This window comes from Balaenoptera physalus (genome assembly GCF_965194825.1).
Source record: "Balaenoptera physalus genome assembly, chromosome: 6".
Classification (NCBI taxonomy): Eukaryota; Metazoa; Chordata; class Mammalia; order Artiodactyla; family Balaenopteridae; genus Balaenoptera; species Balaenoptera physalus.
In genome coordinates, this window is record NC_138885.1 from 66,584,524 (window position 1) to 66,609,340 (window position 24,817).

Sequence of the window (24,817 nt, forward strand, 5' to 3'; positions counted from 1 at the left end):
GTTCAGTAGCCTGTTTGAACTTGGGTTGATTGAATTCACCAATACGGAAACCTGCGTTTTTGTCTAGTGGGAGTAACTCGTAACACTTGGTGAATATGGGGATTGTGTTAGTATCAGGCAGAATTCATGTTGAATCATGAGCAGTGGTTTTCAGCACACTGTTCCACACCACAAGTGAGAACAGCTGAACACCAAGCACAGTAGTGCAGCCAGTAGCACAGCAAGGGACATGGACCCAAGAGGTCCCTCTGCCCCACGTGCTCCCTGTTGGCTGGGATGAGCGGTGCTTTGTCTTGGAAGAGTTTGTTGCTGGTTCTCCCCAGCCTTGTGCGTTTCACCTTTGGCCTGGTGAACCAGCAGCCTCAATCTGCTTTCACTCCTGTTCATCAAACTACCATCACCCTTTTTTAAAGAGTCCTATATTTACTTAGTATTATTTTTTATTAAGGAATTTAACAGTTTTTAAACTGTTAGTATTTTTATTTAGGTTTATTATTGTTTCATTAGTTTTTTTGTGACAAAGTTGATAGGTTTTGAATGGTCTGTCCTGCCCCTGTGTAGGCCTTATTTTAGTGTGTGATTTTTTAGAATATGGGGATTTTTAAGCATTAAGAGAAATGCCTGCATTTTGCAACTAATCCAGTGGAAACTGTAAGTGGCTATTTGCAAGCTTTCTGTAGAACATTTATTTTATACTATTAAAATACTACCCTTTTCATACTCTACCACTTATATGTCCGTTGTGGCACAGTTGGTAATTTTTGTAGTATTTTTCTCTCCGATAAGTAGAAATTTCACCTGAAGTTATGTGTGCTGAATTAGATGAATGCAACTAGATCTCTGTAATTTTAATTATATTTCAGTATGCAAAGCAAGTTTTGAGTTTCTTAATCAGAAACTCTGTACTACATTAATTAAAATTCTAAGAATATACATTTATGGTGTATTAATTAAATGATAGTGTAAACACCTACACAACAAGGACATTAGGTCCAGAGTTGATGCCATGAAGTTGGCATGTCTCTACTTAACATGTAGTAAGCTGACCCTTTTGTAGGGTCAGAGGAATCTTGTGTTCTAGCCCAATGAAGTATGAAGAACATTTGAGATCAATTTTTATTTCCTAAATTCATGGCATTTTATTCTGATACAAATAATATATGCCCTCTATATTTGATTTGATTATGCATCCAGCTCACATTTCTAACTCTCTCATTGCCCTCTCCTCTAGACACACCTTACACACCTTCTTTATTCCCTGAACATGTTCTTTTCCTTCTTTTCTTTTCTGCCCTGATTACTTCATCATCAAGCCTTCCCTGGTTATTCTGTTTACCCCCGTCCATACTAACTACTTCTTTTCCAAAACCATAGTCTGGGCTACTGCCTCATCTTGTGCTGTTGCATTTTTTAAAATATCTTTTCTTCCTAAATGGATTACCGGCTCCATGAGGGAATAGAGCTAGCTTTTCTTTGTTTCCCTATAGCATCTTCCATAAATTTAGTAAGTAGATGCGCAATTTTTTGTTGACTCAGTGGCCAGACCAAGGTTTATTTCCTGAGAGGCACATTTTAGTTCTCTGGCTAGAAGTATATAGCAATTCAACCAGAAGTTGGTGCCAGTTCTATGCACATAGATAGAGCAATAGTTGGTTAAAATATATTTTATTTCTTTTTTTTTCAGTCCTTAGACTCTAGAGTATTAACACATAGATTAAAATATTTAGCTCACCTATAGAAATATATTCTTTTGCAATGAGGAAGTAGAAACATATACAAGAGAAAGCTGCTATTAGGTAAATAAATGTTGGATCATTCCAGTGGCTTCCACCAGGTGTTCAAAAAATTTTTTTTGAAGAAAAGAAGGAAGTAAAGGTGGGTATTGGTTCAAGTTCTAAAATGATATTTCTAAAGGAGAAAAAAATAATAGTTAAAGCCCTGAGTTTGATAGGAAGTAATATCTTACCCTCATGTGATAAAACATTTTGAAGTGTTTAAGAGCATAGACCCTGGTTCTTTAACTTGCTTCCTGTGTGATACTGGGCAATTCATACTTTTCTGAGACTGATCTTCCTTATCTATAAAACAAAAATAACAAATAATGTATAGAGATGCTTAATAAATTGTTCTGGTTGTGCCTTTTTAAGTAAGCAAAGCCTACATAATACATAAAAGGAACCTAAACCCCTTCGGAGGAAGATCCTAGACCAAATGCTGTATTCTGTAACCAGAATACTCATTAAATATTAACACAAAATTCTACATTGTTACTACCTTCTAAATGTTCACTTTGATAATTTCCATCTGAGAGCATATTCTAACTATAAAATTAAGATTTTTTCAGGGATACTTGCCATCCAATTACAGAAAGTTTTACCTTATCTCAAGAATGATCAAGTGTAGGGAAAATATTATTCTTTGAAAATTTGTCAGCTCCTCCTACTGCTTTTCCATGAAAAATGAAAATCCTATATTTATTATAAAATTAGTTCCTGTACAAACAATTAAAACATTTTCCCTTTTGCAACCTTGACACATGGTGGGAGAAATTAAAATGGGAACAAATTCAAAGAAGACAAACAGAATTTTTTCAAATTTCCTACTTAAGGCACTTTTCTCTTTGCTTATTACAAGGCTTAATGTACAATCAGTGACATTTAGCTACTTACGCCCTCTTTTAAAACACACACACCCACACATACACACACACACACCCTTGAAAGAGAACAATAATGGGAGAACTCAGAATAAATATCCCAGTTTTATATTCCTAAGAAAAATTGCTTTTCTTAATGTAGGAAGCACTCAAGTCCTGAGAGCAAGCCACCTCAACATTCTTCCTTGTTTTTGTGCTCCTAAATTAAAATGCATGTTTTAATTGCTGCAACTGTAATTTGTTCAGAAATGGTATAATTATGAGGTGTGATGAAGAGAGAATGTACATCATCCTTTTATTATCTTTCTCCATTTTTGTTTAAACCTTTTGTCTCAATCTTGGCTAGAGTCTAAAGAGATAGACTAGGGTAGTTTTTGCTAGCTAAAGAAATACATCTAACCACTCCTTTTTCAATTTCTAGTAAACAGTACCTGAGAGTTTCCCAGCATCAAAACTAGTTATAATGTGGAATAAACATTGAGAACAGTGAAGTTATGATGGCTTTAATATTGGGGAATTTTTCTCTGAGCAACTGGTTTAGGAAATTTTATAAGTTCTGCTAGATTAATAAGTAGATTTCCCCCAACATTTTATTATAAAAATTTTCAAACGTATGGAAAAGTTGAAAGAATTTTGCAGTAAACACTGGTATACCCATCGCCCAGACTCTACTGTTAACTTTTACTATACTTGCTTTATCACATAGATTTTTTTAAAATAAATTTATTTATTATTTGTTTATTTTTGGCTGTGTTGGGTCTTCGTTTCTACACGCGGGTTTTCTCTAGTTGCAGTGAGCAGGGGGCTACTTGCGGTGTGCAGGCTTCTCATTGCGGTGGCTTCTCTTGTTGCAGAGCACGGGCTCTAGGCGTGCGGGCTTCAGTAGTTGTGGCTCATGGGCTCTAGAGCGCAGGCTCAGTAGTTGTGGCACACGGGCTTAGTTGCTCTGCGGCATGTGGAATCTTCCTGGACCAGGGCTCGAACCCGGGTCCCCTGCATTGGCAGGTGGATTTTTAACCACTGCACCACCAGGGAAGTCCCTATCACATAGATTTTTTTTTTTTTTGGCTGCATTGGGTCTTCGTTGCTGCACGTGGGCTTTCTCTAGTTGCGGTGAGTGAGGGCTACTCTTCGTTGTGATGCGCGAGCTTCTCATTGTGGTGGCTTCTCTTGTTGCAGAGCACAGGCTCTCGGCGTGCGGGCTTCAGTAGTTGTGTCATGCAGGCTCAGTAGTTGTGGCTCATGGGCTCTAGAGCACAGGCTCAGTAGTTGTGGCGCACAGCCTTAGTTGCTCCGCGGCATGTGGGATCTTCCTGGACCAGGGCTCGAACCTGTGTCCCCTGCACTGGCAGGCGGATTCTTAACCACTGCACCACCAGGGAAGTCCTATCGCATAGATTTTTAAAAGACTTAACTTCTTCCTTTTAGGAGCCCTTAATCATACCCAAAAGAGAGAATTAGTTAGTACTTTCCTTACCTGGAAAAATACTATAATCACTCCAACCTCAGGCCACACAATAGAAAAATGACATCTGAGTCTATTATGAATAATTGATTGAAAATAAGAAGTATGGTTCCCTAAACCTGAGCAGTCTGACAGTTGTAAAATAACTAAATCAGGACATTACACCATATTTTATTTTGTTTTATATAGTAATAAGGTGACTTGACCTTATTACTATACTTGTGAATTTTCTCTTAAAGATCTACTTTCTTATGTCCCAGCAAGTGATTATTTTTTCTCCTTCAGAAACGGCCATCTTTCAAGCAAATCATTTCAATCCTGGAGTCCATGTCGCACGACACGAACCTTCCTGACCAGTGTAACTCATTCCTGCACAATAAGGCGGAGTGGAGGTAGGTGCCTCGCATCCGAGTCACGTCATCCGACTTTAAGGGATCAGGACTAGCTTCAGCCAGGAAGAGAACCTGGAAACTTGGTGACAGTCCTGATTCCTTAGAAATTGGGGCTTTTTCGTGGGTTTTTTGTGTTAGAAAATTTTGGAGATCGAATAAGCCCTCCATCTCATATGTAAGCAAAGAGTGTTCCTCTAAGCTTGTTGCTTTATCATATGTCTTAAGTATTTAGAAAGAATATTAAAACAGCATCTTCTGAGATAAAAGACGGTTACCTGACATTCCTCTGTATACACTCTGTGTTAGGAAACTTTGGCCTCTGTCCAGTGAGAAATAAAAATACTGTCTGCTTGGAAATATGCAGAGCACTGTATCTGTTGATGGAAGAGATAAGGAGACTGTAAAAACACTCTTAAAAGAAAGCTTTTGATGTTATAAATCCTATTAAATTTTTTCAGGTGTAAACAAACTTAGTAATGAGAGAATTGTATTGTGTGAGTGGAAGAAGTAAGCCCGACATGAGACATTTGAGCCGGGTCACATGATGCACGAATATAAATAGCATGTTTGGAAGCTGACATAATTCCTCCCTGACTCAGCAGAGATTTAAGTAACTCTGCTCCTGTTAGCTATGGCAGTAACGTGACGCCTGGCGCCACCTGCCGATGCCAAATGAACACTGCAGGCACTTTAAAAAGAATCGTTTACTCCTGTGATTACACATTTCTTTGGGCTTTCTGTTTGGTGTTTTACAATAACCTTCTTTATTTTTTATTCTTTGAGAATCTCTAGGACCAGTGAGTTAAAATGAATTTTTACTTAGTGATACAAAAGTAATACTGTTTGCTGGAGTCTAGGTGTGTGTGAGGGACTTTGTTCCGGACTGAAATAATTAACGAAACAAAACATGTAAGTAATATTTGTTTCCTACAGTAAGAGATCAGCACAAATCTAATTAGATCACTCCCCTTTTAAATCAGTATAAGGGGCTCCCATTACTCTAGGACAAAGGCCAAAATACTTAAGATGCGTGACACCCTCTGTGCTCTTGCCTCAGTAACCTCATCTTCAGAGCGTCATTCTACCCCTTAATTTTTGACGTTGGTCCCTCAACACATGCATATTTCTCCCTCATACCTTGCAAATGCAGTTTCTTCTGTATAAAATTCATCCCATTTCAGCGGCACACCAGCCCTGATGCCCAAACCCAGCTTAGCTCCTACTCCTACTGCTTCAGATAGTAGCTGAAAAAAGCACTCCTTTAGGGAGGTGTTTCCTGACCCCAGACCAGCTGAGGTTCCACTTTATGTGCCCTGAGAGCATCTCCTTCATAGCTTCTACTGCAGTTGAAATTAATAAGTAGTTCTGCAGTCTGTTGTTTAATAATGTGTGTCTCGCTGGCTAAAATGTAAGAGGGTCGGATCATCTCTTTTGTTCCTCACTGTAACTGCAGCCTCTAGAACATATCTTGAATACCGCAGTTGCTCCACAAATATTTGGAGAAGGAAATACCACAGTGGTAATAATATTAAAAGACGTCACAATATTACACAAGAGAATAGAAATATGTAAGTTAATTTGTTTGCTTTGACAAATGTGCTTCCTACATTCATTCATTCAGATATTCATTAAACCTCTGCTGGGGAAAGGTGTCCTTTAGGTGTTGGGCTCTGGTGATTAGCAGAACAGCCCCAGTGCACCTGGAGTGTCAATATTGGATTACTAAATACAAATATACAAATAACTTTCATTACCATTTTGATAAGTATTATGACAGAACATTACTGAACGTCTGAGTGTACATAACCGTGAAATCTAATCTAGTCTGAAGGTTTAATAAAGGGATTCTCTGAGGAACTGCTGTTTGATCTGTTAGCCAAAGGATTAGTGGGATTTTAATACTACTATTAATACCCATGAGATAGGGAGTCTTTAAAGTATGTCAACAAAATCAGAAAATAGGGGGAAAGTTGGTAAGTTTTCTATATAAAAATGTAAAACCTCCATAAGACCAAAAGCAATACCCACCATCAATAAATTTATAAGACAAATGCCATACTGTTACAACTTTTTTCCTATATGATAGATCATCTGTTCTAAAAGTTTCTAGTCTCAGGACTCCATCACACTCTGAAAAATTATTGAGGACTCCAAAGGGCTTTTGTTTAAATGAGTTACATCTGTCAGTATTTACCACATTCAAAATTAGAACTGAGAAAAAAATTTAAATATGTAGTTATTGATTCATTTGAAAGACAATAATAAATCCTGCTTCTGCATTCAGCCTATGGTACTATCCCATGTCATGAAGCCTGTGGAAAAGTCTGTACACTTGTGAGAGAATGAGAGTAGAAAAGGTAAATCATGTCTTAATGTTATACTGAAAACCAATTTAACCTTTGAAAAGCTCTCATGAGTCCCCAGATCACACTCTAAAACCAACACTTCTGTCTTTAAAATAACATTTTAATTAAAATATCATATTAAAGGGTCTGAAATGGCATTTCACAAAAAAAGAAGTCAAATGACCAATAAACATGTGAAAAGTATTCAACCTCTTTTAGCAATCAAAGGGAACATAATTTATTCATCAATTGGCAAAAATTTATATCATGAAAATATCCGGTGTTATAAACGTCCTCATACTTCGCTGGTGGGAAAATACTACCTTTCTGGAGGACAGTTTGGCTATATAGATCAGACACCTCTCCCACTGCCATTTCATTCCTAAGAAAATAAACGGGAAGGTTGTGCAAGAATGTATGGACATTTGTTTATCACGTCCTTTAGAATTATAAAACTGGAAATGAGCTTAAAGTGAAATAAAAGATTGACTTGCTTTTTTTGTGGTTTTTATGATTTAGAAAATTATGATATCCCCACACACAAAATAGTATGGAGCCTTTCATGATATTACAGAGCCGATAAACGATTTAAAAATGGATGCTACGGTCCAGCATGTTCAGAATGATTCCATTTATTCTAAAATAAACACATATTTATGTGTACATGTATGTGCACATAGAGAAAAGTACAAAAAGGTCAGTGTTACATATCATTGGGTAATGAGATTATGGGAAAGTATTTTCTATGTGTATATCTTTATTTTCTATAATAAACCTGGATTAGTTGAATAACAAATTCATTTTTTTTAATTCTTCAAGCTAAAAAGATGAGAGAAATAAAATTGGTAATACACTAATGTGTTTTAGTAAAAGGCAAACAGTTGCCTAGGGGGCTTCCTCATTGGCTGTCTTTCAGGAATTCGTTAATCCTGAGAGCTGGAGAAAGAATATATATCTTTACCTGAAGCACTAAACCACAGTTTGAGAGGCAGCAGAGCTGTTTTAATTGAACTTGGCAATTGGTTAAAAACGTGGGGAATAATAATAATATTAATTAGAGTAACAATAACGATCACAGCTGTCATTTATCACATTCTTAACCAGATGCTTGTACTTTATTTGGATTATCTTTTTTAATCCACATAGCAACCCTAGTATGTACATCACAGGGGCAAGAACCTGCCCAAGATTATACCATGTGAAACAGAACCAGTGCCGGCACCCAGGGGGCCTGATCCCACGGACCTGCTGTGGCACACACGCTGTGCGGTGCTGTCCCTGAATTTGTGGCCAGTGTCATGCCCTCCACTGGATTCCCTTTTAGCAAAGAGAAGCATCACAGGGGCATGATGGTTTTAAGTGATGATTAGGGTAAAACAACTATCCCACTCAACGTGCCAAGTGTCCAAAAGAAGGAAATGTTTTCTCAGGTCATCTGGATATTTCAAAGGACGGCACATTCAGACCACTCCTCTCTTTTCCCTGACTTTTATCTGGTGTCTGAAACCACGCGTCTAGGGTCCAAAGTGTGTGTAGGAAGTTAACGAGTATCAGTGAAGTCGGACTCCCATCCTGCTCTGGTGTTTCTGGCAAATGCTTGTTTGCTGGTGGAGCTTCCTCTACACATAAACCAGATGGAACATCTAGTCTTAGAAACTTAAATGATTATTCTGAAAATTCTTTTTAAAACTAGGTTATTAAAAACCACATGAACTATGTCCTTTCCTTTTACCTAATAGGTGATAGGCAAGAAATCTAGTGTCAGACCTTTCCTTGTTCATCACATCTTCACCTTGTTTCTCCTCCTATTGACTTATTAACAATAGTGGCCACGAGCATTAAGAACAGAAAACGTGTCGTCCCCTTGGTCGTGTTTTCAATTCTCGTTGCCCTTTGTGATTGTCTGCAGGCCTGTGGTCACCTGCACTGAGTGAGCCTCATGTTGCTGTGATGGTGCATTCAGGGTCTCTGTCTCTTGGCAAAACACTCTGCTGGTTTCGTTCTTCTTCGATGATCAAAATATTCTTACTCTGGCACGCCTTCTTAAAAACAAAACACAGAGATTTAAAAAACTGATCTTTGCAATTTGGATTTTAGCACAAATCATTTAATGTATAACACTAAGTGTAATATATATATATTATCTATTTCTCATGTAATATATATAAATGTTTTTATGAATTAATCTTTTATTTCAAAGTAAGTTTCTGTCTAGTAAAAAGACAATTATAGTTCATTGCCTGTTTTTGACATAGGGAAAATTTTCATCAACTTAAAACATATTAAACTATATTTTTAGAACAGGAGGGTTATATAAGTGCATCAGCCAATGGATGCAAAACAGTGCATCAAGAAAAACAGAGGGAACAGCCAGGGGAGGAACTGTCTTTGTGTTGCCCCCCAGGTTTGGGTTACATCTCTCGTGGCGTAGGACCTCGACCACTGCTGTCAAGATCCCAGGGCGTCTGGGAAAGCCTCGTTGGGGAGCATATTTACTCAGTCAGTTTTTGTTTTTCTGCGACAGCTCTCAGCTTACTTAGCTTACTTAACCGTTGATGTATTTTCCAGAAGGGCTCAAAATCAGAGTGGGCTCCCAGAGCCGGAACTTGAGATGAATCCTTGGCTTAAATTACAAGTGAAATTGAATGCGTTGGCCATTTACCCTGATCAAAAAGAACACCAGTGAGCTCAGTCTCCCTGGCAGAAGAGCTGGGACTGGGCTTGGTGGAAGCACCGCGTGGGCAGCAGACCAGGCCCCTGCCATATCCCACTGAGTGTGCCCAGCTCTGCCGCCTCCTTTTCTCACTCTCTCATTTATTGAAGATGGCTCATTCTTTCTTTCCTTTTTGTTACAAAAGTTTTAACCTAAGATTTTCTCCACTGTGCTTTTTTCCTTAATCCTCCATTTGAAAAATAAAAACACTTATTTATAAATGGGCATAGTATTTTGTCTGAAGTATCAGGGATAAAATTTGGATTTTATGATACAGTCATCATTTTGAAAGATGGCTGATTTACTGCCTTTCCTTAGGGACTCTAGTGCGACTTGACTTACCTGGTTTTATAATTTTCAGATGGCACCAATAAAAGGGACAGGGTTGACAACAGAGGCTTTTCCACTTACTTCCCCACCTCCCTTGCTCTGAGGTACTTTGCAGACAGCCAGGGAAGTAAAACGTGGAGCCCAAGTCCAGATCCACCTCAGTAGCTGTTCTCTGAGTTGGGTTTTGCCAATTAATACCCAGAACCTTTTTGTTTTCCTTTATCTACTTCTCATCTACAAGGGCATTGGGATAAGCTGTCCACTTATTCTTATTTTCCCTGGACATAAAAAGGCAGACTTTGGCTACATACAGTCATCAACTTAGATCTGGGGGCATCTACCTTCTGGAGTCAAAGTCCCAACCAGGATCGCACAGTCGGACGTGTAGGTGTGTCCCAGGGGCACATGGGAGCAGCTGTTGGCTCAGCAGCTCATCTCCAGCCTGCTCCCCTTTCCAGTCCCTTCCTTGTTCTGCGTCCTTCTCTCTGCGCCTTCGCTAGCCCTTCCTTCCAGCCTTCGGTCTGCTTCCTCTCCTCATTTCCCTCTTCTTCCCTCCCTCCCTCTCGGTCTCTCCTTCTTCCTCTCAGTCTCTCATTACCGTTGCTTTTCTCACAGGCTCTTCAGAAACTGAAGGGGAAGAACTTCCAGCTCTCAGAGCATAAATTTAGACTTAAACACGATGACAGCCCTGAAGGAGAAAAAACCCTGCCCTGAGCCATCTTACCAATTTCAGTTTCTATAAAGGGCAGGTCTCTGTAACTGGACATATTGTTCCAGGTGGTGAGGTTGGTCAGCCCATAGAGACTAAGGAGGGAACTAACTTGCTTTTAAAATTATTAGAGTTAAAGGGAACCTTAGAGTTCATCTGGCCCAGAATTCCCACACTTGCCTGATTGTCAAAAAACGACCTGGCTCTTTTATCAGATAATGGAGATTCCTAAGCCCCACCCAGCCCTACTGAATCCTGAGCTCTGAGGAAGGGTCCTAGGAATCTATGTTTTGTTGTATGTTTTGCCCAGGTAATTATTAGAATCAGGCAAGTTGTGGAGCCCTGATAGAAGATAACTACCACCCCGTACAACTGAGGAGACTGAGTCAAGTTAATCAGTCAGTTACTTGAGCTACTCAGCGAATAGGATGAGGTGAACTTACTAGTGGTGTGACAGTGATCATCTAACTGGAGTGTCATTTTCCCATCTCTCTTTGTGAGATTAGTACCTGTTTCTTCGGGCTGTAATGAGAATAAGATGAGATAATATATAATAAAGCCAGATGACCATAAGCATTTTTTTTTGGCTGCACCATGCAGCTTGTGGAATCTTAGTTCCCCGACCAGGGATCAAACCTGGGTCCACGGCAGTGAAAGCCCAAGTCTTTCTTCTTTTTTTTTTTTTTTATAAATTTATTCTTATTTACTTATTTATTTTTGGCTGCGTTGGGTCTTCGTTGCTGTGCACGGGCTTTCTCTAGTTGCGGCGAGCGGGGGCTACTCTTTGTTGCGGTGCGCGGGCTTCTCATTGCGGTGGCTTTTCTTGTTGCGGAGCACAGGCTCTAGGCGTGCGGGCTTCAGTAGTTGTGACATGTAGGCTTCAGTAGTTGTGGCTCATGGGCTCTAGAGCGCAGGCTCAGTAGTTGTGGTGCACGGGCTTAGTTGCTCCACGGCATGTGGGATCCTCCCGGACCAGGGCTCGAACCCGTGTCCCCTGCATTGGCAGGTGGATTCTTAACCACTGCGCCACCAGGGAAGTCCCAAAAGCCCAAGTCTTAACCACTGGACTGCCAGGGAATTCCTGACCATAAGTATTTATTAAATGGCTAAACCAAGACACCAGCTCCATAGCTCAGGCCCCACCCAGTCGTTCTTCACTGCTTTGAGAAAGTATTCTGAGCTTACGTTTCCAAGCTAGAAACTACCTGTTGATTTTGAAGGCTATGAAAGATTTCCTATTCTCTGCTCATTTACTGTTTGGTTTCAAAGCACAGGTTTAGCCTTTTCCTTTGATTAAGCATTGTGATGGACCCCTCAGCATGTAACCCCTCTTCAGCAAAGTTGAGACTTAAACCAGTTATATCCCTGTGCAGGTGTGAAATTGAAGCAACTCTTGAGAGGCTGAAGAAACTAGAACGTGACCTCAGCTTTAAGGAGCAGGAGCTCAAAGAACGAGAAAGACGGCTGAAGATGTGGGAGCAAAAGCTGACGGAACAGTCCAACACCCCGGTGAGTGGTCCCTGCAGGGTTCACCGATCCCGCGCTCAGGAGACTGGCTGAGCATGGCAGCATGGCACCCCTCCCCCCTCCCCTGCTGCCTCCTCACTTCCTGCCTCGTGCCTCTACACTAAAGGGTCCACATTTATACTGCAGTAGCGCTCCTATCTCTTCTCAATTAACAAAATGCCGGAAATTTAGAAGGAAAGCTTAGCCTATTTCTGGCTCTTTCTCTGAGAACTGTTATTCTGTCAGTGTGTTTGTATATTAGAATTACAAAAATAAAATTCAGTGTATTTTTACACCATCTGCTAGATCCCCAGAGCCTGTGCCTCAAGGATGATTAACTCTTTATTTAGAGTCCATCGGTAATTAATAAATGTTATACCAAGGCAGCTAGCTGTCTGAGAAAGTCGTTGATGTGTCAGAACTTAACCGAGTTTTCCTTCTAAAAGAGAGCTAACTTAATGACCTATAAATGACGAGAATTACTATTCCTTGCTCAATTTAGGGTCACAATCATGGGCAGCAAAAGATCGGAAAAAGACTTCTCTCAGGACAAGCTTCCAGTATTTACTCCACCAAAAAATATCTTGGTTTTTTTCCAAGTCTTGTATTTGGACTAAGATAAAAATTCTTTGTAAGGACTTTGCTATTTATATACTTACCATGAGCTTATATGTTAACATGATATATTAAAGTCTAGTCAAATTTCAGAATTCTTCCCTATTTTAAATAATTTATTATTTTAGGAATTAAGTATAAATTTATCATTGACTTTTCCAGGGTTTTTAATGGGCAATACATGTCCACTGTAAGATCACAAGTAATAATAAGATTAAAAGTACACTTGTTATGTACTTTAAATTCATTTTTGATAGTTGCTATGGTGATTATACCAAAAAAAATTCTTAAATGCCCTTCACTTTGTGATCTTCAAAAAACTTTCCTATTTTTAAAAGTCTTAATCTCCATTTAGCAACCAATGCCCAACTGCAAAGTATTTTCCAGTGTCTAAAGAATAAAATAGTTTGCCTCCTTTTCCAATTTATGTGGTGAAATAACCTGATTTCCAAAAAAGGAAAATACAGTGAAGTTAAATGTTTATTATCAGATTTAACTTTTTCAGAAATGACTTTGGTTATCCAGGGAATCCCAAAGTAAGAACTGAATTGCTATGCGTAAGACTGTCATGGGACATTAAAACAGTACCACATCTTACAAGTTCAGTGAATTTTAACTTGGCTCTCAAGAAAGAAGTTAAGGAAAGTTTCCTGTTCTGGTTGAATTGGTACCAACAGGCAGACTCAGAAAGCATTACCTCAAGGATCTTCAAGGGAACACTGCTTCTCCCAGAGCTGATGAGAGGCAAAAATATGACCATCTTCTGAAGTCTGAGAGTTGTGGGGATTTTTTAAGTACATTGAAATCTTAAGCTATAAAGCACTGCATGGCTTGACTCTTTCTAAATGTAGCATTTTAAGAAAAAACTTTAAAGGACCCATTAAAGTATGCTTTAGAACCTTTCTTTAGTTTACTGGCATTAGTTTTGCTAAGAAATTATGGGCTGCCTTGCACACGTTATTGCTACTAGTAACACAGTTGTATGATAAATGATGAAAAACTCTGAGTGCACAGTAGGTTGTATGCTTGCGTCTTAAATGCAGAAAACTTTCTGTAAAGGAACTGCTCTGAAGGCTACCATCTAACAATGGACAGCATGCAGCATGATCTCAATGAGATTTTCTTCCTTTTTTTTACTTATGAAGGCTAACTTTTCTTTCTGTACAGTACTTGCTTTTAATGTCTCTTCTGCTTAGAGCCGGTATTTCTGAAGGAGAGGTTTGTGCTCAGGTATTTTATAAGTAGATATTTTCTTTTATCCTCACATCAGTTTCTAGTTGACTTTAAATGAGGTTTCTGAGAGACTGACAGAATAAACCTTTTTTAAAAGGAAGCGACTGGAGATTGAGGTTTTCTCTGTGTAGCCTCATCTTAATTGTAAAAGTTTAATATTTAAGTAACGTCATAAAAAATTGTATTACTGCATTTATTTCGAGGAAGGACACTGCTTTCTTTCCTGAAATTAAAACATTAGTTAAAGATATTTGGGAAGGTGAATTTTCCATACACAAATATGAACAATGTTTATTTTTAATGATTGTTGTAGCTTGATGTAGAAATTTTACTTCTTTTAAAAATAATAGCTTATTTGAGAGGCATTTGTTTAGATCTTAACATAATGTGAGGAAAGACCTATGAAATAATAAAATAGATAAACAGCAAAGAGATCCTAAGAGTATCTAACAATTGAAAACAAATTTGAGAGGCTGGGAAATTTGACTGCAAGGAAAGTAATAGCCTGTTTCCGGTGTTAAAGGATCTAAAACAATTTCGTCCATGTAACTTCTGCTTTTTAGTTGAATTATATGAAGTTCTGATTGAACTAATAACTGTAGAGGTCCTTTCCTAATGGAGTTAAGATAGTTTTTTTTTTAAAAAACTTGATTCCAACTTTAATTTAAAAATTAGGAAATTGGTCCTAAAAAGTACCTTTACATGCAGAATATGAAGGTCATCCCAGAGTTATATTATTTGTACTTTCTTACCCTTATTTAAACAGCATCAAAATATAAACCTTAATTTGCTTCTTTCTCAAAGGAAGAGGCAGTAACACTTTCACATCCTAACAGTTTTACCCCTGAAAAGAACAACATTTATGGAAATAGGTTGGCTGTTTAAAATAATTATGTAAGATTGAAAATAAGTGTCTGTATCCACTCTGAGAAGAATTCCTAGAAAAAAATTCTGCTAAAAGAAGGAAACTTGTAGAGAATAGAGACAAAGGTAACAATCTAAATTAATAGTAATTTCCTTGCCTCCCAGTTTTCACATGTATTTACATACTTGTTTATAACTTAAATGTTAGAGACAATCTAGAATTTGTTTACAAGTGAATTATTTCATAAATTGGATAACAAGTATTATATCTGGCTGTAATAAATAATAAAGGGAGACAAGTGAATTCTAGACTGTTTATTAGTTTATAGATACTTAATCTAGCTAAAAAGGTAGCTAATGACCCAAATCTCCCAATTGACTGCTAAACTGTTTTTATGCTTCCTCTAAGCTTTTCTTCTTTGGTCCAAGGTTTCTTGTTTATTTTTTTTAATTCGAGATTTAATCTCTACTTAATTTCTCTTTTTATATAATAGTTAACTAAATGTTTCCATATGAAAGTCAAATTGGGAAAAATCGAGAGAAATTCTAAAAACTACTTTGTTTTAAGGAAAATGAGGGCTTAAAACTTACAACTTCCTTCCTATTTGAAATTCGGCTTGCTGTGGTGCTTTGCAAACCTTTGGTTGTGATTTACTCTGTCATTTATAAATTATGGTAAACACGCTGGAGCCAAACCTGCCATTAAATAAATTCTCAAATAATCCCTTACATTCATTTATTTCACTAATCATTTACCTTCTATGCAGCACCCACTAATTTTGTGGTATCTGTTTCCTTGATATAAATTGGTCCTAATTTCTCTTTTTACTTCTGTCCTTTCTTCCCTCATGATAGCTTCTCTTGCCTCTTGCTGCAAGAATGTCTGAGGAGTCTTACTTTGAATCTAAGACAGAGGAGTCAAACAGTGCAGAGATGTCATGTCAGATCACAGCAGCAAGTAACGGGGAGGGCCATGGCATGAACCAAAGTCTGCAGGCCATGATGCTGATGGGCTTTGGGGATATCTTCTCAATGAACAAAGCAGGAGCTGTGCTGCATTCTGGGATGCAGATAAACATGCAAGCCAAGCAGAATTCTTCCAAAACTACATCTAAGAGAAGGGGGAAGAAGGTCAACATGGCCCTGGGGTTCAGTGATTTTGACTTGTCAGAAGGTGATGATGATGGTGATGATGACGGTGATCAGGAGGATGATGACATGGATAACAATAGTGAATGAAAGCAGAGGGCAAAGTAATACAATTGAAAATGTCCGGGAAAACAAAAGAAACGTGTTATCTCAGTCTGTACAAAAACCAGTAAGGAGGTAGAAAACCAAGCACTACATTTTTAGGCCAATCACATTTATATGCCAGTCATTTCTTTATGATTTTACTTTTGATTTGTCTTTGCTTACAGAAAAGGGGGCAGGGGATTAAGCCAAAAAGGTCTGTTCAATGAATCAGCAAATGTGGTGCCTGATTATAGAAACTTGTGATTGTATATGTGATATAGCATTTTTTGACTAATGACATTCTGGCTTTTTAAAAATGAACACATTATAGTTTGATTTGATTTGATTTATTCAGTTGCTTTAAAAAACGTACATTTTGAACAAGCACTCTCAACTCCTAATTCTTCTTTGACACTTGATTTTCTGGTAACATGCTATGTTTTTTTCCCTTATGGCAATACACCATACTGTCAGAAATAATTGATAGTGACTACAAAATCCAACAATAAAAAAATTGAAATGAAAGGAGGTTGTAACAAATACTTCTCCAGAAATACCTAAGTGCTGAGGATTTTTAATACTTAATAGCACAACTACTGAAAGTAAAACCCAAGAGATGTTTTCAGTAGTATGTTTGCAGGAGAAATACTCTAACTTGAAACCAACAGCAGATGTTGTCGCACTTTCATACCAGTGCTCGCCCTAGAAGCTTCTTAACAGCACACTGTCATCTAAGGCTTAGCTTATACTTTATACAAAGAGAAAGAGAGGGTAAGGGATCACACTTCCAGGCAGTGTGAGTGTTAATACGGGGGCAGGGGTGTATGCTTGTCTGTTTGTTTTCCAGAGGGACATGAGAATCCTGGATTCTAAATACATGTAGAGATATTTTAAAGATGGAACTAAATATTATAAAAAGAATAGCAAAGATAAGCTGTCCTTACTTAGGCAAAAGTGCAGAATGAAGGGTCCTTTTTATAGCAGATCTAGCCTTCCAAATTTCTCTTTTTTTTAACCCTGACTCAGCCATGCTGGTGTTAAAGAGAAATAAATGTAGGTGCTGCTCTGAAAACCTAGCTAGCCAGAGAGATATTCTCAGAATGTTATCACAGAATTCTCAAAGCTAGTTTAAACTATAAAACACTTTATTAAAAAACTACAGAACATTTGTTGTTATGTACATACAGAAAGGCAAAAGAACAAAAAAAGACTTTTTTTTTGAGTCTAAATTTGAAAGCAGTGCCATTCATTTGACTATTAAACCAAAGTACTTTGGGTGGTTCTTTTTATGGAAGATTTTTTTTTTTTTTTAATTTTATTTTTGGCTGCATTGGGTCTTCGTTGCTGCGCACGGGCTTTCTCTAGTTGCGGCGAGTGAGGGCTACTCTTCGTTGCGGTGCGCAGGCTTCTCATTGCAGTGGCTTCTCTCATTGTGGAGCACGGGCTCTAGGCACACGGGTTTCAGTAGCTGTGGCACGCGGGCTCAGTAGTTGTGGCTCGCGGGCTCTAGAGTGCAGGCTCAGTAGTTGTGGCACACGGGCTTAGTTGCTCCGCGGCATGTGGGATCGTCCTAGACCAGGGCTCAAACCTGTGTCCCCTGCATTAGCAGGTGGATTCTTAACCACTGCGCCACCAGGGAAGCCCATAGAAGATTTAAGAAAGGATATCATCATAGATACTATCTAATACTATTTTCAAGTATATTTGATCATAAAAAGCCTCCTGGAATTTGAAGAATGACATGCTTCCAATCCCCATTAAGGGTGGAAAAATACCACAAAATGATCAGTACTCTGTGCCAGCTTTATTTAGAGAAAAATTACTAATAAAATGTTCTGGGTGTGAAATGTAGACCAGTCTGTATAGAATAGTGATAAACAGAAGGATCTGGAGTCAGATCATGATTCAAAATCGCTGTGCAATCTTGGGCAAATTATTTAACTTGTATGTCTGCTCACCTTTAACTTGAGAATGGTAATAGTACTTACTTAAAGGATTGTTGTGAGGATTAAATAAAATGATACATGTAAAGCATTTAACACAGTACCGGGACAATGGTAAGTGGTCAGTTAATGTTAGCTACTGTTAACTATGCCAGTGAAAAGACACTGAAAAATAAGTGGTTTCCGTAACCTGGAAAATGAAACTATCAATTTCAAGTGATATTTGTTGAGTAGGATGAGATGAAAGTTAAAGTGAATAGCTTTCAGGAAAGATAAAGAGAACATCTTTAGAACGTAAGCTGTACGAGCCCATCTACTCTGTCGCCCCTTGAAGACCATGCACATGGCAAGGTTTCGCTAGTCTGAGGTGTTTGCAGGCCCTGCTACCACCCACAGACCAGGCAAACACAGAAAGAAGAGGTAAACGTTTCCCCTAGAAGATGGGTTCCCCACATACCCAACCTGATACACTTCCTATGTCTATGCACACATAGACACAGATACACACACACCGCAGTATATTGCTGGTGACAAACAGGTGCAAACATAAATAGGCATCCTGTCTGCAGTCAGGCATGGAGGAGTCCTCCTGGATTCAAGACGAGCCACTCAAGCAGAAGATCTTGGAGTGGAGCAGAGGGGATGGTTTTCAGCTCTTGACTTCCCAGCATGCCCTGGGGCTCTGTGGCCATGTAACCTGAAGGAGAGCCAGAGACCAGGTAGTTCACAGCCTGTCGTTGCACATCTTCCCAGGCCAAGGTACAGTCATCCATCCCACCAGTATTCACTGAGCCCCTCCTTTGCGCCCGGTACCGTTCTAGGGAACAGCTAGATGAAAATCTGCACTTGCGGAGCTTACAGGCTCGCAAGAGGAGACGGACAACAAACGGAACAGATGCATCATGTAGTAAACACTTGATAAGTGCACGCTGGGAAACGAAGCAGGGAAGGATGAGGCCCGTAGGGGAGTGTTGTGGACTTTAAAGTGTGGTCAGGAAAGGCCTTACCCATAATGGAATCTCTGTGGGCTGATTTTGGGATCTGTGCACCTTATGTAAGAGTGTAAACCTTAAAAAAAAAAAAAAAAAAAAGTGTAAACCTTGCCTCTCATTTGAGAATAACCGGAAATAAATTTAGAACGTATGAAATGAATGGGATGGACATTTTTAAAAATTTACATTAAATAAAAATGTATAATAATAATTAGATCTATTATGATTATACATAAGGTTTTGGTGCATTAATAAAAGCAACCAAATAAGGCCAAAAGAGAAAGGTAATAACCCAGACCTAGGTTTACCATCCTTCAGGTAATATTTCTCTAATCTCTCAACTGCTGCCATTTTCCTCACAGAAATTCCAGAGATGGTCATAGCTCAATACCCTGCCATCAAGAAACTGCAGAGATTTTGGACACAGCAGAATTGATAACCTCAGTGATAAGCTTGAAATGTTCTAACCTAAAATTGGGCTATAGATAATTACTATATGGCACTGGCTATTTTACTTTCTGTTCCAAATCAGTGTCTCTCTAGGGTTTTGAACATCCCTGAAATCTGAATCATATAAACAGAATCTTAAAGTGGTTTCACTTGATCTATGAAGATGATTTAGAAGACTTTAGACTCTATTATTAGCCTTATTAAGTTTAAAAAGAAATATTTATTAGCCATATGCAGAATTTCTAATGAAGATGTTAATTATACAGCTTTTAATTCACTTTTTAGATCAGTTTTTTTTGTTGTTGTTTTTGTTTTTTAACATCTTTATTGGAATATAATTGCTTTACAATGGTGTGTTAGTTTCTGCTGTATAACAAAGTGAATCACTATACATATACATATACATATATCCCCATTTCCCCTCCCTCTTGTGTCTCCCTCCCTCCCACCCTCCCTATCCCACCCCTCTAGGTGGACACAAAGCCCCGAGCTGATCTCCCTGTGCTATGCGGCTGCTTCCCACTAGCTGTCTGTTTTCCATTTGGTAGTGTATATATGTCCATGCCACTCTCTCACTTTGTCCCAGCTTAGCCTTCCCCCTTCCTGTGTCCTCAAGTCTGTTCTCTACGTCTGCGTCTTTATTCCTGTCCTGCCCCCAGGTTCTTCAGAACCATTTTTTTTTTTTTAGATTCCATATATATGTGTTAGCATACAGTATTTGTTTTTCTCTTTCTGACTTACTTCACTCTGTATGACAGACTCTAGGTCCATCCACCTCACTACAAATAACTCAATTTCGTTTCTTTTTATGGCTGAGTAATATTCCATTGTATACATGTGCCACATCTTCTTTATCCATTCTTCAGATCAGTTTTTAAAATGGCAAATTATTGGTGTTGGAATTATTTCCAAATACTTGACTTACAAAAATATACATTTATAAAGAGAAGAGTTAAAGAAACAGAGAATATAAAATAGATAATAACTAATAAGAACCTACTGTATAGCACAGGGAACTCTACTCAGTACTCTGTAAAGACCTATATGGGAAAAGAATCTAAAAAAAGGAGTGGATATATGTATATGTATAACTGATTCACTTTGCTGTACAGCAGAAAATAACACAACATTGTAAATCAACTATACTCCCATAAAAATTGATTTTTAAAAAAAGAAACAAATTTGAAGATTCACAATGAGAATTGAAACTCCAAATTGTGGTAATAATTATCAGAGCCATACAACTGAAAATATAACTACTCTTTCATCTTTTTTCCTTTCCTCATAAAGTGGATCATGTAGAGTTTGATGACACCCTCTTAGTGGTTGTCACCCGAATGGTGTTTGGTGATGCTGGGGCATATATTTGGTTGTCTGGGAGCATATTTAGTGCTCAGTGCCCAAAATCCTACGTGCCAGTCCCACTCAATAAAAAAATTCCTTCCAAAATACCCATAGCATTGTCCTTTCCTCCATTGAGAAACTTAGCTAAACCTGGCAGTTTTAGAGTTCCACGTCTCATTTTTTTTCCCCTAAACAGAATTACCCGAGTCAAAAGATGCATTTTCAGAATTACAGCTACTTACACAATCTGAATTTTGTAGATTTGTGCCATTTATCTTAAATCCTCACTTGTGGAAATTGTTTCTTTCCCCTTCAGAATGCTGGTGGAAACTTTATGAAACAGCTAAATTTATCAGGGGAGGGGGGGACAAGGTGTCTCTCTCCTGCTACACTGATTCCACAGTAAATAAAAAAGAAAAATATCACTGAAGTAGTTACAATTCTACAAAGTAGCCAGGTTAACTTAAAAGGACCCATTTCTTAACAGTCTTTTTTTTTTTTTTAAAGCAAAATCACATTTTAATATTTTACGTAAATAACTAATGGGAAGAGGTTGAAGGCACATAGCACACTTGTTTTTGATGCTCTGGAGATGTTGAGGGCTTGATTTTAGCTGGTGATTTTTTTTTTTTTTAACATCTTTATTGGAGTAGAATTGCTTTACAATGTTGTGTTAGTTTCTGCTGTATAACAAAGTGAATCAGCTATATGTATGCATATATCCCCATATCCCCTCCCTCTTGCGTCTCCCTCCCACCCTCCCTATCCCACCCCTCTAGGTGGTCACAAAGCACCGAGCTGATCTCCCTGTGCTATGCGGCTGCTTCCCACTAGCTATCTATTTTACATTTGGTAGTGTATATATGTCCACGCTACTCTCTCGCTTTTTTCCAGCTTATCCTTCGCCCTCCCTGTGTCCTCAAGTCCATTCTCTGTGCTTGCGTCTTTATTCCTGTCCTGCCCCTAGGTTCTTCAGAACCTTTTTTTCTTTCTTTTTTTTTGAGATTCCATATATATGTGTTAGCATACGGTATTTGTTTTTCTCTTTCTGACTTACTTCACTCTGTATGACAGACTCTAGGTCCATCCACCTCACTACAAATAACTCAATTTCATTTCTTTTTATTAGCCAGTGATTTTTAATATGCAGTAGATTCGTTAGTTTAACACTAGCTGGGGAATTCAAACTTGATCCCCATGAAAATCAAGGAATTGGGGTGGGGGAAGGTTTGGGAGAGATCTAAAATGATTTCTCATGGCCCTACGATGTACACAACTTTGTTTTTCAGACGTTTCATTGGAGTGGTAAGAATTTCATGAAAGATAATTTTAAAACTTACTCTGAGTTAAATCTTGATCCTTTTTTTTTTTGATACACCACACTTGTTCCTGCCTTTTGAAACTAGCAGTCTACTATACTGCATACATAATAAAGCATAATTTTTCTATAATCAGGTACCTTTTGCTGCTTTGGGGTAAGACTGTTTTCCTGTTTAGATGTTAAGCATTGCCAGAGAGAAGAATCTGTCCTGTTCTTTTGATTGTAACATAGCCTGATAGCTGTAGATGCAGCCTCTCTGATGAGAAATGAGCGTCTACCAGGACATCTGGAGGACTAGCTATGTTTCCTCAGACTCCAGCTTAGTTTGCACTCTATTGCCTGTGAGGAGCTTTCTGGCATGTGATTATTTACTTCAGAGCTAGAGTTTCAGGCACCTACATTAACTATTTTATATTGTGTGCAGAATAATAGATCTTTTAATGTCAGATACAATGCACTGCACATATTGCTTTTGCACTGTTTTAAAATTTTTGTACTAAGTGATAGAAAATATTTATATTCTTTGAGTGTGAGCTTTGAATAGATGGCATTATCACCTTATTGGTTTTTTTTTTAACAAAACGTTTTTCTCAATTATTCTATCGCAATGTTATTCTGAGCAAGTCCTATGCCAAAATCTTGTATCATGTTTGTATGGAAGATTAAATTTTACTCTTGTGTGGTAAGACTACTCAGTTATTGATTTCAGTGTTGGAATTTGATATTCCAACACAAAGTCCACAATGTATTCAGAAATCCAAGTCGGTGTCATACATTTCATTTTGATGTGAACTTTGCTTTCCTTTGTTTTAAGACTCCATTTTGCAATAAACGTTTTGACAGTAAATCCCTTTGTTATGTGTTATTGTGTATATCAGAGCTTTGTTAGATTGGATTCCCAACATCCTTTGAAGGAATCATTATCACATGCATGCCCATGAGTGTGAGCTTCTCTTCTGAAATCAGTTGGAGTGTAAATAATGAATTTGTACAGTGATGGTGCAGTCACAAGATGGATTTTTTTTTTTATCCCCAAAGAGAGACAGAAAAGCTTAGAACTCATCCTATAGCAGATACACTGATATGTTAACAAGGTACAGCAGACATAGAGGAAATGGGAAGCTACTCTGTGGCTGGAGATATTAACTCTTCTCCCCTGTTCTGCCAAATTCAAACCGTCTTGAAGCAGTGCCTGGCTCCAGCCTTCCTCTCACTAATCTTTGCAAGCAGCATGCAAGAATCCTGCCGGAGCAAGTCTCACACTGAATCCAGTGCCCTTCCCTTGGTGTCATCTTGGTGAGCCATCCTCAGAGCACAAGTGAACTCTTCTCCTCTCCTTCTGACATGAAAACCAAAGATGTTGGTTTTGATTAGTTGTTTCCTTTACAACCTTTATTCAAGAAATACTTATCAATTTTGTTCAGCACAACATTTGGGAATTATATACAAATCAAAACATTCCATACACCCTCACTTCTTCTAAAAGCCAGCCTTGATGCAGCCTTAAACGGCTCTGTAAAGCAGTCTGTTGTTTCTTAAACTAATCAGTCAAGTTCCTTATTTCACATTTGATTCTGTGATGGGAAAAGCGAATGACGTTTCTGCAGCTGTATCCAGCTGCCCCGTGAAGAAATAAAACTTGTCATGTATTTTCTTTGATCAAGTTCAGTTTTAGATCCTATTTCTCAAGTCACTTTCGTTTCTGCATTATTAAAGCAGGTGAGTGCATGTGACTACAGACACCATGTATTTCAGAGGAGGAAAGGGGCAGTCCTGTGGGAATCGGAGCACATGAGGGTAGCGGAGTACATAAAGAGTGGTAGCGATTTATACCCTTGCAACTTATCTGTACATCTCAAACTCTATGCATTCAGATTTATTGTAACTAGTGGGTTTTTTAAATAATTCTGCCTGGCCCCCTAGAGTTGGCCGCAGTTCCCCCTTATCCTTGGACATGCGCACACTGTATCTGGAGCTCCGGTCGGGCAAACGTGCCGTGCCCATCCTTCCTTCCTGTCCCGCCTCCACCACTGCCAGTGTCTTGCCTTGTTGCTTCTCACCAGGAGTCACCTCTCTTCTAGCCCTGCTGTGCCAGCTCAAGCCACTATGCCTTCCATCCCCCATGTTAGTCTATGAAACCCTCCCTTTTCCGTGGTATAGCCATAGACATTGAACTCTATACCAGAGAATTTAGCATCATAGTGAATACAGCCTTCAGTGTTACTCATTCAACAAACTGTTCAACAAAAATTTACCAGGTATTGTGTGCCAGGCACTCTGCTGGGCACTGAGGAAACTAAACTGAAGGCGGCCTTGAACTCCTCCCAAGGTATAATCCATACCTACTTTACCCCCCCCCTTAAATTAAAAGCTCCTTGGGGCTTCCCTGGTGGCGCAGTGGTTGAGAGTCTGCCTGCCAATGCAGGGGACACGGGTTCGAGCCCTGGTCTGGGAAGATCCCACATGCCGCGGAGCAGCTGGGCCCGTGAGCCACAACTACTGAGCCTGCGCGTCTGGAGCCTGTGCTCCGCAACAAGAGAGGCCGCGACAGGCCCGCGCACCGCGATGAAGAGTGGCCCCCGCTTGCCGCAACTAGAGAAAGCCCTTGCACAGAAACGAAGACCCAACACAGCCAAAAATAAATAAATATAAATAAATAAATAAATAAATAAATAAAATAAAGGAATTCCTTTAAAAAAAAAAAAA

General features: G+C 38.7%; 1 protein-coding gene across 7 annotated transcripts in view; it reads left to right on the plus strand.

Moving 5' to 3' along the window:
- The window catches only part of MAP3K20 (mitogen-activated protein kinase kinase kinase 20), a 175,192-nt gene that overhangs the window by 115,972 nt on the left and 34,403 nt on the right, over window positions 1–24,817 (plus strand). For 4 of the 7 annotated variants that reach the window (XM_082465365.1, XM_082465363.1, XM_082465366.1 and 1 more), the window contains exons 10-11: window positions 4,407–4,513; window positions 11,984–12,119. In XM_082465365.1, the coding sequence (XP_082321491.1) occupies window positions 4,407–4,513; window positions 11,984–12,119 (243 nt within the window). Of the gene's footprint in view, window positions 1–4,406; window positions 4,514–11,983; window positions 12,120–15,683; window positions 22,959–24,817 lie in introns of those variants that run through there. The other 3 variants (XM_082465369.1, XM_082465367.1, XM_082465368.1) reach the window with 1 other exon arrangement.